The 19,843-nt window shown below is 46.2% G+C and overlaps 2 protein-coding genes across 7 annotated transcripts in view; both read right to left on the bottom strand.

Annotated features, from left to right (window-relative positions):
- LOC118120114 (abl interactor 2-like) overlaps positions 1 to 19,843 on the bottom strand; it is an 882,953-nt gene that overhangs the window by 168,849 nt on the left and 694,261 nt on the right. The gene's annotated exons all lie outside the window — the stretch shown is intronic.
- ttn.2 (titin, tandem duplicate 2) overlaps positions 1 to 19,843 on the bottom strand; it is a 181,170-nt gene that overhangs the window by 9,054 nt on the left and 152,273 nt on the right. The window contains 33 exon segments of the mRNA XM_047342567.1: positions 138 to 713; positions 893 to 1,192; positions 1,417 to 1,722; positions 1,801 to 2,116; positions 2,228 to 2,496; positions 2,623 to 2,925; positions 3,043 to 3,345; positions 3,826 to 4,125; positions 4,316 to 4,606; positions 4,718 to 5,311; positions 5,435 to 5,716; positions 6,010 to 6,312; positions 6,455 to 6,618; positions 6,730 to 6,871; positions 7,080 to 7,379; positions 7,526 to 7,816; positions 8,017 to 8,328; positions 8,455 to 8,757; positions 8,876 to 10,607; positions 12,037 to 12,371; positions 12,528 to 12,827; positions 12,934 to 13,221; positions 13,322 to 13,615; positions 13,778 to 15,544; positions 16,039 to 16,338; positions 16,429 to 16,579; positions 16,682 to 16,833; positions 17,050 to 17,349; positions 17,466 to 17,753; positions 17,988 to 18,284; positions 18,380 to 18,682; positions 18,795 to 19,382; positions 19,542 to 19,838. Coding sequence (XP_047198523.1) covers positions 138 to 713; positions 893 to 1,192; positions 1,417 to 1,722; positions 1,801 to 2,116; positions 2,228 to 2,496; positions 2,623 to 2,925; positions 3,043 to 3,345; positions 3,826 to 4,125; positions 4,316 to 4,606; positions 4,718 to 5,311; positions 5,435 to 5,716; positions 6,010 to 6,312; positions 6,455 to 6,618; positions 6,730 to 6,871; positions 7,080 to 7,379; positions 7,526 to 7,816; positions 8,017 to 8,328; positions 8,455 to 8,757; positions 8,876 to 10,607; positions 12,037 to 12,371; positions 12,528 to 12,827; positions 12,934 to 13,221; positions 13,322 to 13,615; positions 13,778 to 15,544; positions 16,039 to 16,338; positions 16,429 to 16,579; positions 16,682 to 16,833; positions 17,050 to 17,349; positions 17,466 to 17,753; positions 17,988 to 18,284; positions 18,380 to 18,682; positions 18,795 to 19,382; positions 19,542 to 19,838 — 13,047 coding nt within the window.

The raw sequence follows: 19,843 nt of genomic DNA, 5'->3' as shown, positions 1-19,843 counted from the left end.
ATTGGCTGAAACTAGGTATAAAATCATATGTATAACTAATATTTACCGAGACACAGACTTAACATAGACATATTTTTTATTTAAATAGCATTAGTGATAATATGATGTCTTTTGGACATCTTCGTTTTCTTGATTACCTTGGATTTCAACACGTAGAACAGTGTCAACGGTTCCAAACCCGTTGCTGAGTTGAACCTTATAGCGGCCGGCATTGGTCTTCCTCTGGACGTTCCTCACCACCAGGTGGGTGTAGCTTTCTGTGTTTTCAATGATCACATTTTCTGATGGATTCAGAGGCTTCTTGCCATAGAACCACATGATCTGGGGGATAGGGCGCCCGATGTAGACGACATGCAGGCGGAGGCTGGTGCCAGCTCCAGCAAAGTACTTCTCCTTCAGGGGGAACCCAGGATGGAACTGAGGAGCTGCTTGAAGACGCAGTTTGCCGCTGGTTTCAACCTCTCCGGCCTCATTGATGGCCCTGCAGGTATACAAGCCCTCGTCTTCCTGCTCATCTGTCAGGATACTGAGGGAGTGGTTACGGCCATCTGAGCTCATCTTGTACTTGCGGCTCTGAATCAGTTCCCTCCCGAAGCGGTACCACTTGATCTCAGGCAGAGGTCTGCCAATAATGCCACAGGTCAGACTGCCCAACTCACCAAGTTTGGTGGTAACGTCTTGGATCTCTTCCTTCAAAGCTGGAGCTTCACCAACTGCAGAGACATCAGCAAAGTTTCATTCATCTACATTCATTATTTTCTTTGCTATAAAATATACGTAATATTCTTTTATTCCTGATGCTGTTACCTAATGATTCATTGTTTAACTTTATAAAGACCCGGGTCACATTACAAATTCTGTTTGATGAAATCTATAATCTGTATTGGCTCACCGCTCAGTTTAGTCTTGATGCCCATAGGTGTGCGACGAGGTCGGCTGAATCCGGTCTCATTCTCAGCAAAGATTCTAAACTCGTACTCGGTGGCCTCTACTAATCCACCCATGGTGAACTGACGATCCTTGGAACGCTCCTTGTTGCATTTCTTCCAGGCGCTTTCTCCAGCCTGCCTGAACTCAACCCAGTAGCCCAGAATCTCCTTGCCTCCGTCATGCTCAGGCCTGAGCCAGTGGATCGTGATGGAGTCTTTGGTGATGGAGATGATGTCGATCTCTCCTGGCTGGCTGGGTTTGTCTATAGGGAGAAGACAAACGTGGCTTAAAACTCACAGAGAGACTAAATGATGGTATTGTACAATAGCTGTAAAATCTGTTCTTTGATTAGTTCTATACATGAATATATGTTTAACGTAGATTAAAAAAGCCTGACATGTTTCTTTTAGATTTTCAAGTGTCTGTCTCGTCAACATATTTTACGTTATATCATTTTCTCCAAGCCGACATTCAACACGAACTCACCAAATGGATCTTTGCAGACCAACGACTCTGAAGCAGGACCAGGTTCACTCTGCCCAATGTCGTTCTGAGCCACGACTCTGAACATGTACTCTGCGTCAGGAATGAGACCAGTCACGTTGTACATGGTGGTGGTGATGTGGGTCTTGTTATGGCGGACCCACTTCTCTGTCGACACCTCCCTCCTTTCCACATAGTATCCTGTGATGCGAGAGCCTCCATCATCCCGAGGGCGGGCCCAGGACAAAGACACTGTAGACTTGGTCACGTCCATGATCTCTGGTGGGTAGCTAGGAGGTTCTGGTGGGCCTGGAGGTGAAGTCTGTTGTCAGTAAAATCAATACGTACAACACTAACTGCATCACAATTTTGAAAAATTATACTCACAAAGTGGTGTCTTAGGTGTCACAGGCTCATCAGACTTGAGAGATCTGCTGACACCGAACTGGTTCTCAGCAGAAACCTTGAAGTGATACTCCACATTTTCCTTCAGACCCTTCACCACCAGAGAATTCTCGGTTACCCGGGAGTCCACTGTACACCAGGCGGCCTTGGGTACCTCACGCCTTTCCACGATGTATCCTAGGATGTCGGAGCCGCCATCATCTGAAGGTGGTCTCCAGCTGACCCGCAATGATCTGGCTTGAATCTCATCACATTCCAGAGGGCCCTCTGGGGAATCGGGGCGACCAATCACCTTCACCTGGAGGAGGAGATTTATAGACAGTTAGGTTCCCACCATTCCAAGAGATTGTATTTTAAAATGATCAATATTTAAGTGCATTTCTCTGAAGTCATATGACAGCCTAGTCACCTTGATGTACACGGCCTTCCTGCCACATTTGTTCTCCAGCAGCAGGTCGTAGGTACCGGTGTCGTCCTTGTGTGCCTCTTTGATGACCAGCTCAGTGATGTCATCGTGCGTGGCAATCATGGCCCGATGGGAGATGTCACGGCCATCCTTGGTCCACTTGCATATAGGGATGGGTTTACCCTTGATGGCCACAGACAGATGGATGACTCCGCCCTGTCGCACTACGTAGCCCTCCTCATATTTACGATCAAACTCATAGTCGGGATAATCTGAGGATGACACAGATCAGAGTTTTGTCAATTACAGATTCAGGTAAGAGAGAAAGATGCATTTTATATTTACGAGATAAAAGTATCTTGTTTTGTGACTCTAAATTATGTTTGTTGTTCTCCTACCCAGCATCTCCTGGACTTTAACAACTCCAGGAATCTCTGCAGGCTCTCCGGAACCACCAGCATTGCAAGCGATGATCCTGAACTTGTACTCAGCACCCTGGGGCATGTGGGTGAGAGTGTACTCGCACATCTTAGTGGGTGTGGTGTTGCACAATGTCCATTCCACCTGGTCCACCTTCTGCATCTCGACTAAGTAGCCAGTAATCACAGCACCACCCTCCTCTTCAGGTGGCAACCAGGCCAGAGAGACTGAAGTCCTGGTGCTGTCGGTGACTCTGGGTTGAACTGGAGCTCCTGGAGCCTCTGTTCAACAACACAGTAAAAAACTGACTTCAGACTTATGAGATTAGAAAAAAATAAGTGGTGGCGGTTTTATCATTACAGTGGCACAGTAGTTACACACTGAGTTTTGTCACGTACCAATGGGATCCATGGCGACAGTGATGACAGAGGTCTCGCTGGGTTTCCCGACTCCTCTCGAGTTGATGGCAGTGACACGGTATTCGTACTCCAGGCCCTCGATCAGGCCAGAGGAGCGGTACCTGGTCATGGTGACGGGGTTCTTGCTGATCTTCATCCACCTGTCAGAATGGGCCTCCTTACGTTCAATTATGTAGCCGGCAATGGTGGATCCACCATTGTCCTCAGGTGGTTGCCAGGTCAGGGTCATGCCCTCGTGGGTGGCATCAAGCACATCTGGCCTGCTTGGAGGTCCAGGGATGGCTAAACAGGAAATACAGATGAATTACTGATAACAGAAAATACTAGACAGTTGGATCGAAGATTTACTGATGTAATGAAGATGGAAAGTATGAATGATGAAGGGCGATGAAAGGAAGGATCTTAAATATATAAATAAATACGATTTTTTTCTGGTAATAGGCTCAGAAATATGTGGCTCAATTTTCTTCAGTCTTAATATTGATCAAGACATTTTTTAATGAGGCTGGTAAAGAAAAAACTGCTTGGTGTAGATGTTTACGTGACCCTTGTAGTCAATAATGTATTAGTAGGTCATTGCTACCAGATGGTTAAAAGAGTTGTTCCTAAATGGTTGCTATGGTGAAAGTAGACACCAAAAGTAGAACAAGTGGGACCAAAAAGTTGTTTGGAAGAAACAGCAGCAGAGTTTGTTTTCATTATAAATAAGATGATATACATAGAGTGCAGGAACACAACACTTTCGATGGGAAGAGAACTCACTCTTGGCGCTCTTGCACTCCACCACCTCAGACTGCAGGAAGCTACCGACACCGAAGCGATTCATGGCAGCAACACGGAACACATACTCAGTTCCCTCTGTGAGTCTGGTGAACTTGTAGCAGGGTCGGGTCACTGACTCTGAGATGGTGGACCAGCCTGGCCGGTGGGCGTCACGCTGCTCCACCACGTAGCCGCTGACATTGGCCCCGCCGTCCTTCTCCGGAGGTTCCCAGCTGACTGTCACTGACACGCCGTCAGTCTCCTCAATCTTCATTGGACCAACTGGGATTCCAGGTTTGTCTGGATGGACACAAGGACGAGGCTGCTTAGTACGTCTGTGTTTGCATATGACTTGAATTGTACTTGATACACAAAATTACTGATTACATGTGACTTCGTAAACTGACTAATTATTGGTACATCTATTCTGTAAAATTGCACTTGATCTAATTTATGAATGACCTCATTTGTCTGCAGAAAGTCGCCTTACCAAGTATGATGACCTTGATGACCTCTGTTGCCATGCCGATGGCATTCTTAACTTGCAGCATGTAGTCTCCCGTGTCACTGATTGTCGCATCACGTATGACGAGATGGGTATATTTGCCGTTGCTGTCAATTTTGATGCGGTCCAGGCTGTCCTTCAACTGGGTGCCACCGAAGAACCAGGAGCATTCAGGCTGTGGCTTAGCTTTTATCGGGATGTTGAGGTCGATGGCTTTGCCACGGTGCACGTGGACTATTTTCTGAGGGATGCTGGTCAGGTCAATCGTGGGCATCACTGAAATATACAGAGATATGTTTTGTATTGATTGTATTTTAGGGATTTATGTGAATTTTGTATTTTTTGGAATGGTTAAAAAGGATTGTGGATGTTTTCATGATTTCTTACCCTTAATCTCTTGAATTGTGATCGGAGATACAATGTCCATGGGCTCGCTGGCTCCCCTGGTGTTAGTGGCTCTGATTCTGAAAAGATACTGGTCATTCTCCATTAGGGATTGGATGGTGTGCTGGGACACAAAGGCCTTGACTGTCGCCACGGCAGTCCACCTGTCCAAGCCCACTTTGCAGGCCTCGATTACATAACCCGTCAGCCTGCTGCCGCCATCGTGCACTGGCTTCTCCCAGAGCAGTGTGACTGAGGACTTGGTGACATCAACCATCTGGAGGCTCAGAGGCACTGATGGCACCTCGCACACCAGCACAGCCTCAGACGTGTCACACGGCTCACCGACGCCATAGATGTTCTCTGGCAGGATTCTGAAGAAGTAGTGCACTCCCTCCTCCAGGCCAGTGATCCTGAACAGGGTCTTTCTACACTCAGTGGTGACGGTCTTGTATGACTTCATGTTGGCTTCACGCTTCTCTACAATGTAGTTGCTGACGTGAGCACCACCATCAATGCTCGGGACATCCCAGGTGATCACAACAGACTCCTTGGTGTAGTCCTTCACCTTCACTGAAGCTGGAGGACCAGGAGTGTCTGCGGGAAAGAGGGGGGGGTGAAGAAGAGAACATATTATTGTTTACAGTTGAGCTGAGGAAACTTTTACATTTTAATTCAGCATGAAATAATGAGTGTCTGTGCAAACTTCAGATGACATACCATAGACTTTGACCAGAATGGTTGTAGTCTTCTTGCCAGATGGGTTCTCTGCCTCCACAACGTATTTTCCAGAGTCATAGCGAGTAACCTTTTCCACCATTAGCATGGTGTAGCTATTGGTGGTTTCAATGAAGCCACGGCTCTGCAGCTCCACCCCTGTCTTCCTCCAGGCCACCACTGGTATTGGGCGGCCAGTGACGGACACAAACAGACGCAGGGTTCCTCCGGCTCGCAGACACACTGTTTTCTTCAAGTCGTCGGCAAGCTCCAGGTCAGGAATTTCTGAGCAGGTGGAGCAGAGTAAGAGTCATATAATGCTGCGACAAAGACTTTTTCACATTATACTTATTTAGTTTTTTAAATAGTTTAGAAGAAATTACACAGAAACTGTGGAGACGTTTTTAGATTTTATATTTGGAAAGCATACGAGATGAATGGAAGTTTGGTGTTGGTGCTGTTGGTGATAATAATATTTAATAATTAAATTGTATGCTGTTCTATTCTATTTAGCTTTCTCTCTTTTCTGCCACAGAACGTTTTACCAGGAACAGGAGCTGAAGTGTGGATTGACTCACCGATTCTCTCCAGAGGCTGGACCTCAGCATTAGGTTCACTGAACTCCCCGGTGCCCTTGTTGTTGATGGCAGCTACTCTGAATCTATACTTCTTATTGGCTGCCAGGCCCACGGCCACATACTCATTGGTCTTGAGTGCCTTGGCGCTGGCACGGTACCACTGTTCGGTGCCCTCCTCTAAGATCTCAACTATGTAGCCGGTGACGTCTGAGCCTCCGTCGTACATGGGTCTGGTCCAGGTCAGGCTGATGCTGTGCTTGGTTGTGTCAGTGATGCGAGGCATTGATGGAGGAGCTGGTGTATCTGAAAGTAAATATACATATGGATATATTATATCTTCTTCGAACCTTATTCCATCAAGAGGAAAGTAATCTTTCCAAAGTATGGATGGAAGTATGGTTAGCACTTGAAAAGAAAAGACTGAAAAGACTGTTTAATGTCTTACAAGTTGGGTCTTTGCAGAGGATGTATGGTGAGGCGTCGCTCGGCTGGCTGTCTCCTGCAGCGTTGACGGCCGTCACTCTAAACATGTACTCGCTTCCCTCCAACAGACCTGAGATCTTCAGACGAGTGTCGTAGATGGTGTAATTCTTATTAACCCGAGTCCACCTGTTCCAGAGAAGAAATAACAGGATGTGGTGAGGGAAAGACGATGACATCAATATTTCAGAAAGTGAAAACTCAAATTCATCCATCAAGTCCATCAGATGTTAATCACACCTGGTGCTGCTCTGCTCTCGTTTATCCACAATGTATGTTTTGATCTCGCTGCCTCCATCGCTCTCAGGCTTCAGCCACTCGATGATGACGTGCTCCTTGGCCACAGCTGTGACGTCCGGTGTGCCCGGCTGGGACGGGATGGCTGAGAGATAGAAGAGTTGAGACACGTCAGGGTCACAGACAGAAAACATCTTATACGAGTGGCAATTTGGGGTTCAGCAAGGACACTTCAGCATGCAAATGAGGAAGACTGGGATCGAACTGCCAAGGGTTTGTCCTCACTATGCTACAGCACCACCATCAGGAAACATTTGAATGAAACGGTAAAGTCAGAGAAACGCTGTGCTTACTGTAGGCGTTCCTGGCGATGATGGGATCAGATTCTAGAGCGACTCCCGGTCCGTACTTGTTGACTCCTCTGACTCTGAAAATGTACTCGTTATTCTTGATCAGCCTGCTGCTGACACATGACAGAGTCTTGCACTCGGCCTCCATGATGACCCAGTTGAGGCGGCTGGTCTCCCGACGCTCCACGATGTAATGGGTGACAAGGTGTCCACCATCCTGCAGTGGAATCTTCCACGACACTGTACATTTCTCCTCCGTCACTCTGCTGATTACGATCTTGTCAGCCGGAGCTCCAGGAGTGTCTAAAAGAGGAGAACCAGAGAAATGTCTATTAATTGCTACACAACCTCAAGTTTTTCTATTCGAGTCAAAAGTCAACTAAGTCATATCCTTGTAGTCTGAAATAATGTGATTCTTGTTTCATCACAGTTGCTTGTTGGTTACGCACCTAGAACTTTAACGCTGACAGCCGCGGTCTTGATTCCGCTGGCATTCTTGACGGTCAGGACGTATCTGCCTGTGTCGTATCTGTCGCAGTCCTTGATGACGGCCATGGCTCTGGTGGCAGTGTAGGTCAGCGAATATTTCTCTCCCAGCTCCAACATCTTGTCGCCCTTCGACCAGAAGACCACAGGCTCCGGTTTACCGCCTACAGCACCGTCCAGGACAAGGTCGGAGCCGGCAGTGACCGTGACCGTCTCACCCACCAGCTTGCTGTCGAGTTCAGCTTTGGGAGGAGCTGCAGCAAAGAAGAAAGTATATATTTTTACCTCAATAACAATTGACTTGTAAGGATGCCACAATGTGATTAAAAGCAAAAAATATACTAGTTTTTGTTATTTTACTTGGTAGTATTATACTTATTACTAATAAGGTTAACCCCTTCCATGAAATCTTAATCTAAATCCTAATTGTAATGATTTTACGACCCAAACTTACAGTATTCGTCCTTGCACGTGATTGGTCCGGTAGACTCTGAAGGTGCGCTGTGGACACCTGCAGCATTTTTAGCGATGACATGGTACTCATAGATCTCTCCATCTCCCAGGTTAGTCACGGTGAAGTAGTTCTCACTGATGGTGGTGTAGTTGCACTTGAGCCAGCGGTTGTCGTCCCACTCGTCCGTGCTGTAGACTTTCCTTTCCACCACATACCCAACGATCTTGCTGCCACCATCATTAAATGGCACAGTCCAGCACAGTGATACAGAGGAGTGGCTGACATCCGTCACCTCGGGCTTACCAGGAGGATCTAAGCGAGGATGGAAAGGAGTCAATTGTAAAACTGTACCACAGTTTTAATTATGCAGCTTTTTTACGCTCTTAAAGTCATTAGTTTGAATAATAAATATCTGTAGAAGATGAACCTTTCACTTACCAACAGGGTTTAGTGCCGTCACAGCTCTGGAGGCCTCACTGGCCTTGCTGAGTCCAGCGATGTTCATGGCATACACCCTGAACTGGTAGTCCAGGCCCTCGATCAGGCTGGATATCTTGTACTGGCAGTCCAGGCAAGGCAGTTTGTTTTCCCTCACCCACAGAATCGTGTTCCTTTCCTTCTTCTCAATCCAGTAGCCTGAAATCTCACTGCCACCATCTGCATATGGCAGTTCCCATTTGATGCTGATGGCGCTGGCAGAGACAAATACCACATCTGGACGATTTGGAGGACTTGGAGGAACTGTGAGAACAAAGAAGCGGTGAGAACAGGTATTCTTAATGTGATCTGGACGAAGGCACTTTTACAAAATTCATCTAACTTTGTATTTATTTTTGTGTATATGTCGATCGGGACTTACCATATGGATGCTCAATGACAACAGCAGCAGACTCAACGGACTTGCTTACTCCAAACTTGTTCTCAGCACACACTCTGAAGGTGTACTCCAAGTACTTGGTAAGATGAGTCACTTTGATGGTGGTTCTCTTCACACTAGAGTTCACCACTTGCCAGGAGGCAGAGCCAGACTCTCGTTTTTCCACAATGTAGTTGGTGATGTCACTACCACCATCGTCCGCTGGCTCAGACCAAGACAGGTTGCAGGATTCTGAGGAAAGTCCAGAAATGTCCACCGGGCCTGTGGGTGGAGTCGGTCTGCCAACGATAACTACCGTCACTGTGAATGTCTTCACACCAGCTGTGTTCTCAAGGGTCAAGTAGTATTTGCCACTATCGCTTCTCTTGCTGTCTTTCACCACCAGAGTGGTTCTCTCCTTTGTGGTCTTAATGGAAACCCTCTCCGTCTCCTTCAGCTTCATCTCTTCCAGCTTCCAGGTGACCTTTGGCGCAGGTCTGCCACTGATTGGGATGTCGATTGTGAAGGTGCTGGAGGTCTTGCAGGTGATGAGCTGGTTGGTGATGCTGCTGAGGTCAGCAGTTGGTTCAATGCGGGGCTCCTTAATGACCACAGAGCTGAAGGTGCCCTGAGGCTCGCTGATTCCAGCATCGTTTTTGGCCTTGACTCTGAAGTCATACTCAGTATTCTCAATCAGACCCTCCACTAGCATCTTTTGGGACTTGGTCTCTTCGCTAACAACCCAGCGGTCAGTGTCTTTAGCTCGGAATTCAACAATGTAGCCTCTGATGCGGCTGCCCCCATCATGCTCAGGCTTCAGCCACACCAGCGAGGCTGAGGAGTTGGTGGTGTCAACGACGTCCAGTCTCTTGGGTGGTGCAGGTTCTTCTGTGGCAATGATAGGCTCTGTCATCTCATGAGCTTCTCCCTGGCCGTACTTGTTAACAGCAATCACCCTAAACAAATATCGCACGCCAATATCCAAACCAGTTACCCTAATCATCTGCCGAGAGCTCTTGGTACTGACTTCCTGCCAGGCCAGGCGGCTGGCTTCACGCTTGTCCACAATGTAGTGGTGGATTCGGGATCCACCGTCATTGGTGGGGGCATCCCACATCATTGTCAAGGCTCCACGGGTAACATCCTTAAAGGTGACGGCTCCTGGAGGTCCAGGTGTATCCAGCACTTTGACAGTGAACGTGATGGACTTGCGCCCACTGTTGTTCTCTAGAGACAGGGTGTATTTGCCAGCCTCGTACCTTGTGCACCCCTCAATAGTCAGAGTGGAGAATGACTCTGTGGTGTTGATATCACCCATGACAGGCAGCTCCCCATCCACCTTAGACCAGATGGCAAGAGGAGCTGGTTTACCGCAGAAGGCAACATGGAGGGTGACCACGCCGCCATTCTTTACGATGTGAGTTTGCTTGAAGTTGGCATCAATGTCGATCTCAGGAGATGTGAGTCTGTCCAGAGCCTGAACAGGACTGGCCAGCACAGAGGCTTCGCCTTCTCCTGATCCATTTACAGCACTGACTCTGAACTTGTAGATCTCTCCAGCCACCAAGCCCTTGGCAGTGTAACTGGTGTGGAAGCAAATCTGGTTGTTGACTCTGTGCCACTCCTCCAGACTGGCCTTACACATGTCAATGTTGTAGCCAATGATTTCCATTCCACCATCAAAGACTGGCTTGGTCCAGTCAATGGTGACAGATGACTTAGTGGAGTCAGTGACCTAACGAAAAAAAACAGAGTTCTCAAAATGTTTCTTTATTCTCATTTCTCTCTATCATTATGTCATTTAAGTTATTTGTGAGGTTTTCACTGTGTTAAAACAGCAAAAACAATTTTAAATAATTAATATATAACAATATTGCTGACAATATATATATACACTACCGTTCAAAAGTTTGGGGTCACTTAGAAATGTCCTTATTTTTCAAAGAAAAGCACTGTTTTTTTCAATGAAGATAACATTAAATTAATCAGAAATACACTCTATACATTGTTAATGTGGTAAATGACTATTCTAGGTGGAAACGTCTGGTTTTTAATGAAATATCTACATAGGTGTATCGAGGCCCATTTCCAGCAACTATCACTCCAGTGTTCTAATGGTACATTGTGTTTGCTAATCGCCTTAGAAGACTAATGGATGATTAGAAAACCCCAAAGACCTTTTGCAATGATGTTAGCACAGCTGAAAACTGTTTTGCTGGTGAGAGAAGCTATAGAACTGGCCTTCCTTTGAGCTAGTTGAGTATCTGGAGCATCACATGTGTGGGTTCGATTATACTCTCAAAATGGCCAGAAGAAGAGAACTTTCATGTGAAACTCGCCAGTCTGTTCTTGTTCTTAGAAATGAAGGCTATTCCATGCGAGAAATTGCGAAGAAACTGAAAATGTCCTACAACGGTGTGTACTACTCCCTTCAGAGAACAGCACAAACGGGCTCTAACCAGAGTAGAGAGAGAAGTGGGAGGCCCCGGTGCACAACTCAGCAAGAAGACAAGTATATTAGAGTCTCTAGTTTGAGAAATAGACGCCTCACAGGTCCTCAACTGGCAGCTTCTTTAAATGGTACCCGCAAAACGCCAGTGTCAACGTCTACAGTGAAGAGGCGACTCCGGGATGCTGGGCAATGACCCAAAGCACACCTCCACATTATGCAAGAACTCTTTAGGGAAGAAGCAGGCAGCTGGTCTGCTGTCTGTAATGGAGTGGCCAGCGCAGTCACCAGATCTCAACCCCATTGAGCTGCTGTGGGAGCAGCTTGACCGTATGGTACCAGGAAGTGCCCATCAAGCCAATCCCACTTGTGGGAGGGGCTTCAGGAAGCGTGGGGTGAAATTTCTACGGATTACCTCAACACATTAACAGCTAGAATGCCAAAGGTCTGCAATGCTGGAACTGCTGCAAATGGAACATTCTTTGACGAAAGCAAAGTTTGAAGAACAAAATTAATATTTCAAATAAAAATCATTATTTCTAACCTTGTCAATGTCTTGACTATATTTTCTATTCATTTTGCAACTCATTTGATAAATAAAAGTGAGTTTTCATGGAAAACACAAAATTGTCTGGGTGACCCCAAACTTTTGAACGGTAGTGTATATATCTGACATTTATTGAAAATAAGGAAGGATTTTCTTCTGTAATCCTACCTTGATCATTGTGGGAGCACTGGGAGCACTGGTAGGCTCTCTGCATTTGAAGAGCCTGGAGGTACTGCTGGCTGGTCCAACACCAGCGCCATTTTCAGCCATGACGCGGAACTCGTACTCGTTGCTCTCAGTGAGTTTGGTGACACGGTGTCTCAGCTCTGTGATGGGCCTCTTGGAGGAAACCTTTAGCCAGCGCAGGCTCTTCTTCTCTCGCCTCTCGAGGATGTAGTGTTTGATCTCGTTGCCTCCATCTGACCTTGGCCTAGTCCAGCACATGGTGATGCTGTTTCCAGTCACATGTGTGGCATCAGGAGTACCAGGGGCATCAGGCACAGCTGAAAGAGAGAAGAAAACGTGTTTTTTGTACGAAGGTCAAGTTCTGAATGTGGAGGCAGTTCTCTCTGTTCTTTTCTGCTAGATTTAAATTGCAACAGATCAGTAATGTTTACTAGCTTTGGTCCAATTTGTCACACAGAATGTGAGTAACTTACTGTATTGCATCTGTGCGATGATAGAATCAGAGTCCAGTGGTTTGCCAACACCAAACTTGTTGACAGCAGAGACTCTGAACTGGTACTCGTTGCCCCTGATGAGGTTGATGGCATTGTAAGAACAGGCTTCACACTGGGAGGTGACCAAGGCCCAGGAGATCCTGGATGTCTCCCTCTTCTCCACCACATAATGAGTGATGGCGGCACAACCATCATTCTCTGGTGGGTTCCACCACACAGTGCACTTCTCAGCCGTGATGCCGGTGAAACGGATAGGACCTTCTACAGGTCCCGGTGTATCTGAACGTGTGAGAAGGTAGGATCCAAGTGTCAATAGAAACAGGATTGAAAATGTTGTTCCTATACAGTGTCTCTAAAACATAATGAAACATAAGTGTTTACCAACCTTGCACTCTGACGTTGACGTCAGCTTTCTTGGTACCGGAGTTGTTCTTGGCTTCGACAGTGTAGATTCCACGGTGGTTCCTGTCAGCATCACGAATAAACAGACTGCTGGTTCCGATACTGCTGGTGATCTCAATGTCAATCATGATCCTCTTGTCGATCTCTTTGCCATCCTTGTACCAGACAACCTGGGGGACAGGACGTCCAGTGATGCTGCAGCCGAGCTTCACCTTCTCTCCAGCCCTCATCGATAGAACCTGATCTGGAGACCAAATGATCTCAGGAGCAACTGGAGATACAAAGAGAATGAACAGATGAGTGATCGGCAGAATGAAGGAACACACTGTTTATGATAACATTTCTAAATATATATTTTTGAATGTACTTACTGTTCTCGTCCCTGGTCATGATATATCCAGAGGAGTTGGACGGTGGACTGACTGTGCCCACAGCATTCCTGGCAATCACTCTGAACTCGAATCTGTCTCCAGGTGATAAACCAGTCACAGTGAACTGGGTTTCGCTGATATCAGTGAAGTTGCACCGCAGCCATTTGCCTCTACCTTGGCGCCTCTCCACACTATAGGCAACAATCTTGCTGCCACCATCCTTTTTGGGGATGTCCCACTGCAGCGTGACCGAATCTCTGGTTACATCGATGAACGTGGGAGTGCCAGGTGGATCTAATGAGAGAAGATAGAGGCAATTTATCACGAGTGCTTGGTTTAAAAAAAATCGTACGGTGATACTGAAGCAAAAAGGATTGTAGATATAATAATATGTGATGAAACTGGTATTTTATAACAGACTTTAACACAATTTCATAGTTTTTAACATGAACTTACCAACAGGGGAGATGGCGAGCGCGTGTTTACTCTGTTCACTAATGGGGCTAATTCCAGCATTGTTCTCTGCATAGACTCTGAAGGAGTACTCCAGTCCCTCCATGAGACCAATGATTCTGTACTCTTTGTTGGATATGATGGAGGAGTTCACTTTCTGCCACAAGAGGCTGTTCCTGTCCTTCTTCTCAACATGATAGCCCAATATAGGGGACCCTCCATCGAAACCTGGGGCCTCCCAACCGATGGTCATTCCATCACTGGTGATGTTGTAGGCCACTGGCTTTCCTGGGGGACCTGGAGGTTTGTACTGGTGCTGGGCAATAACATCTGAGGAGTTGAGTGGTTCACTGACTCCATACTTGTTCTCCGCACGGACCCTGAGCTGGTACACAGTTCCCTTGACCAGGTTGGGAATCTTGAATGTGGTCCTGACAACACTGGAGCAGACCATCTTCCAGTTAGCCTGGGAGGTCTCACGTTTCTCCACACTGTAACAGGTGATCTCGCCACCTCCATCCTCCTTTGGCACATCCCAGGAGATGATGATACTCTGAGCTTTAATCTCATCAAAGCGGATAGGACCAACAGGCACTGAGGGAGCTCCCAGAGTGATCACGTTTATGTCAAAATAGTTCTTGATGACTCTGTTGTCCAGAACCAAGGTGTATTGGCCGGCATTCTCTTTCTTGGCTCCTCTGACTGTGACGGCAGTCTTGTTGTCAGTGGTCCTGAAGCGAATCTTATCGCTTTCCTTCAGAGGGAAGTTATCCTTTAGCCAGCTGATTGCAGGTCTTGGTTTACCCTTGAAGGGCAATTCAATGTGGATGTTCTGACCAATGCGAACAGCAAGCTCTCCATTGGGGTAGTCACTCAGAAGGGCCTCGGGTGGAATGACGAAGTCCATCACTACGATTGGACCAATCTGTGAGAAGTCACTGTTGCCCTTTTCATTCTTGGCAAATACTCTAAAGTCCATGATAGTGTTCTCTTTAAGTCCTGTGACTTCACAGCTGCAGCGCTTACACGTAGCACCCAAAGCCCAGTTGACCTCTTCCTGGGATCTCTTCTCAATTATGTAGTCGGTGATGAGGCTGCCACCATCGTGGTCAGGTCTGGTCCACTGCAGGGTGACAGAGCTCTTTGTGGAGTCCACCATCATCAGCTCTTTAACAGCTCCTGGAGTTTCCGTGGCTCTGACAGGCTCGGTGGTCTCACATGTGTCACCCACACCATACTCGTTTTCAGCAGACACACGGAAGAAGTAAGCACAATCCTCCTCCAGGCCTGACACCTTGTAGGATGTGTTGGCACACTCTGCGGTGATCACCTGGTAAGCCTTCATGGTGGAGGTCTTCTTCTCGACAATGTAATTAGTGACAGGGGAACCACCATCAATGAGAGGAGCTTCCCAGCTGAGGGTCAACTTTCCTCTTGTGACGTTCTTGATCAACAGTTTCTGGCAGGTGGCTGGACTATCCAGAACTTTAAGGGAAACTGTAATTATCTTTGGTTCTCCAACGCCATTCTCAATCTCCAGCAAGTACTTGCCGCAGTCATCGCGGGTGACCTTTGGTATGAGGAGTGTGGTGGCTCGCTCGGTGCTGGTGATGGAGTAGCAGTTGTCACCAGCCATGTTGCGGTCGCCACGGCGCCATGTGACATTGGGGACGGGGCGTCCCTTCAGGGGGATAAACACTTCCACATCACGGCCAGCTTTTGCTGTGTACTGGGTTGTCATGGGAACATCCAAGTCCAAATCAGCCTCCTCTGTTGAAGTGTAACACAAATGAAAGGAGGAGGAATTATAGTATTAATAAACTTCTCAACTGTGCAATATTCACTGTGCAATATAAACAGTTCATGTGCAATACATTCACTGTACATATTCTCTCACATAATATATTTCTTTACACTGTATATATTTAATTCCATTCATATGTTTCTATATTTCTATATATATATATCTTTATATTTCTACAGATTACTGATTTCTTTTTGCTGCTGTTATATTGCAAATTCCCCCATTGTGGGACTAATAAAGGACTTCTTATTCTTATTCTCATCAATAATGATATAATTCTAATCCATCCGAATTCAGATGGAGTTTACAAAACAATCAATAGCAACAATTTGAAGCAATAAAAACAATAGAAAATAACTTTAACACTCAAGTAGTATTAATGATCAGGGTTTTTTTATCCTAATTATGAAACAAATACTTGCTTGTAAATTATCATAGAGGAGTCAACATAAATACAAACCTAAGATATCTTTGGCTTGCACAGGTTGGTACATTTTGATGTCCTCTCCTTTGCCCTTACAGTTGGCAGCCGAGACTCTGAAAAAGTAGTAGGTTCCGGGCTTGAGGTGGGACACCACGTATTCACAGGACTTAACCTGCGGGTTGATGGTCACCCATTCTTTTTCTTCAGAGTTCATCTGGTCCAAAACGTAGTGAGTGATTTCACTGCCACCGTCATAAACGGGGGTCTCCCAGCCGAGGGTGATGGAGGTCTTTGTGGAGTCAACCACATGCAGCTTGGATGGCTCACCAGGCAAATCTGGGGAAGATAAAAGATTCTGTGTGAAGACCATGACAATATAGAAATCTTGTAAAGAAGCTCCTGCAAAGCGGTAATGTTAATGCATACCGATAGGGTCGTAGGCTGTGTAGAGTTCAGAAGACTCAGAGTAGTTCCCTGCTCCAGCCTTGTTGACAGCACAAACTCTGTACTGGTACTCGCTGTTCTCCACCAGGTTAGTGACTTTCTGCCGAGTGTCTCTGATGGTTCCCTTCACCACCTGGACAAAATGTGTATTTTATGAAGCTTACACTTGCCAGTCTTTAGTTTGGGATCTTAAATATATGAGACAGCTTTTATAAAGATTGGTCAAAAAGCAAACCTTGAACCACTGCAGACTCTTCTTCTCCCTCTTTTCCAGGTAGTAGCCGTCAATGTCGCTGCCTCCATTCAATGCAGGTCTTTCCCAGATCACTGTCATGGTGGACTTGGTAATCATGTTGACTTGAGGCTTAGATGGCTCGCTAGGAGGAACTGTAAAAAAAGGACCAGGTTAGATGAAACTGTTTTTCTATTGTTTAAAATGTCTTCAAAACCACTTGCTTTTCTATTATCTCACAAATTTTGAGTATCCGTAAACAGGGAATCTTTATTTTTACATAAAATATTAGATTTCATCATAATCATGACACATAATCATCTCAGGACGGAACACCAGATGTGGGAGGGATATTAACTTCACTCTCTTACCAAATGCATTCTTTGCAATGACAGGCTCAGACTCCAGTTGGTCTCCAATGCCGTATTTGTTCACTCCACGAACTCTGAAGATGTACTCATTGCCCTGGATGAGTCTGGGAACATTAACAATGCAGTCGACCAGCTTCTCCGAGACTATGGACCACATGACCCTGCTGGTCTGTCTTTTCTCCACAATGTAATGAGTCACCATGGCACCGCCCTCATCAGCAGGTGGGGACCACATGATGGTTATTTTGTCAGCAGTCACCTTCTTAAACTGGATGTCTCCAGCAGGTGGACCTGGCTTGTCTAGATAAGAGAGGATAACGTCCGTGAATATCAGAGTTTTTATACATATAAGATGAATTTCATGCAAGGTGAAAATTATTGTCATAAATACAGTTTTTTAAATAATATTTGAATACCTTGTATGAGCAGCCTGACAACAGCACATGCAGATCCCAAGGAGTTCTTCACCCTGACCTCATAGGTACCAGAATTCAAACGAGTGGTTTCCCTTAGGAACACACTGGTGCACTCAAATGCATGTTTGAAGGAAAGCTGGGCGCTGGGCACAAGCTCTCTGCCATCCTTCAACCACTCAATAGTTGGAGCAGGTTTGGCTGTGATATTAAACTTGAGCTCCACATTAGAGCCGGCCATGTGTTTGACCTCACTGAAGTACTCCTGAGGTATTTCAATCTCTGGGGCACCTGGAAGAGAAATGAAAAACAGGTGAGTTTGAATTCTGAGGCATCACAGAGTGTGCACATGGACAAGAGTAAAGCTGAGATCTTTGATTAGTAAAACAAGAAGTTGTTTTCCAAAATGTGATACCCAGATTCACAAAAAAACATGGATGAGAATAAAGGCAACAGTGTGTCCAAAATGTCACGTGTAAACTACAATTTATGTAAATCCATATTTAAGAATAAAATGACACCTACCGTATGTGTCCACACATGTGGCTGGTCCAGCAGTAATGGACGGGTTGCTCACTGACCCAACGGCGTTCCTGGCCATGACTCTGAACTCGTACGTCTCGTCCTGGGTCAGGCCGGTCACAGTGAAGCGGGTGTCTGTGATATTGTTGAGGACAGCCTTGGACCATTTGGCACTGACACCCTCCATCTTCTCAATGATGTAGCCAATGATCGGGGATCCACCATCGAAGCTGGGTCTATGCCAGGCCAAGCTTATGGTGTTCTTGGTGATGTCACTAATGCGCAGGTTTATGGGTGGCTCTGCAGGAACGGGAAGTGGGAATTCATTATAAGATAGTTGTACCAGTGAAATCATATTTCCTTGACTTTTATATAGATTATTTAACTCTACTCACCACAAGCATCAATAGCCAGCACTGCGTCAGAGACCTTGCTGAAGGCACTGACTCCAGCAGCGTTTTCTGCTGCCACCTTGAACTCATAAATAAGTCCAGCATTGATATTAGTGACCTTACAGTGTGTAGCACGGATCACCATTTTGTTGACTCTCTGCCAGAGAATGCTGTTCTTGTCTTTCATCTGGAGATGGTAGCCAAACACATGGCTGCCACCATCTGACTTGGGCTCCGTCCAGGCTACAGTAATGGTCTCTCTAGTTACAGAAGTGACCTCTGGAGTGATTGGAGCATCAGGAAGAGCTGGTAGGTGCGAAACAGAGTTGGAGGGTTTACATATTAATTTAGATTTTGAAAAACAGAGTAGGAAAAGCAATAATGGATAAAAGATGAAAGTAAAACAAAGAATTCTTACTGTAAGGAAGGCTGACAGTGACAGTTGGTGAGTCAATGTGCTCGCTGATTCCATATCTGTTCTCAGCCCTGATTCTGAACTGGTACTGCAGGTCAGTGGTCAGCTTCATAATCTTCATGGTGCAGCGAGCCACAGCAGAAGAGACATCCATCCAGTTGGCTGTGGTTGTCTCTCTCTTTTGGATGATGTAGTTGGTGATGGGGCTGCCACCATCATATACCGGTGGGAGCCACTCCAGACTAAGGCTGTCTCCTGTCACGTCAGACAGCTCCACCGGTCCAAGTGGGGCACTGGGACGGTCTAGAACCACAATATTTACATATTGTTTGGTGGTTCCACTGGAGTTTGAGGCAGTGATATCGTAGCGTCCTGAGTCTCCAGCAATGCTCTCGCGTAGACTGATCTTGATGCTGTCATGGGTGACTTCAGAGTTGAACCTCATTGTTGACTTGAGTTGTACGTTATCCTTGGACAGTGAGACATTAGGCAGAGGTCGGCCTGTCAGTGGGATCTCACACTTGAGGGTGGAACCGGCTCTGACACACACTGTGTTGTGAGGGAAGTCGTTCATGTTGATCTCAGGAGATTCTAAAGCACAGAAGTTATAAAGAGAGTTATAGGCAAGGATATCAGGAGTTATTTCACTTTTTTAATTTCCTGGTTATATACTCCAGTAGTAAATATTGGCTTATTCTGCAGTTTGTATTTTTACTAAATTGGTCTTAGTCTTTTTAGACTGCAACTTACCAAGCTGGTCTTTCACCATTACAGGGTTGACCATTTCCTTAACATCACTGAATCCAGCATGGTTCTCAGCTCTGACCCTGAAAAAGTACTCGGCATTCTCCCTTAGACCAGACACTGTGAGGTGGATGGACTTGGTTACACCACACTTGACCCACTTCTCCTGGCCTTTCTCTTGAGCCTCCACTAGGTAGCCAGTAATTCTGCTGCCTCCATCTTGTTCTGGTTTGGCCCAGACCAGTGACACACTCTCTTTGGTCACATCACTCACGCCAAGTTTTGGTGGGGGGCTTGGTTTTTCTGGA

Source organism: Hippoglossus stenolepis, chromosome 13 (assembly GCF_022539355.2).
Source record: "Hippoglossus stenolepis isolate QCI-W04-F060 chromosome 13, HSTE1.2, whole genome shotgun sequence".
Lineage (NCBI taxonomy): Eukaryota > Metazoa > Chordata > Actinopteri > Pleuronectiformes > Pleuronectidae > Hippoglossus > Hippoglossus stenolepis.
Note: the sequence above shows the minus strand (reverse complement) of the source record. Positions and strands in the feature narration are given on the sequence as shown.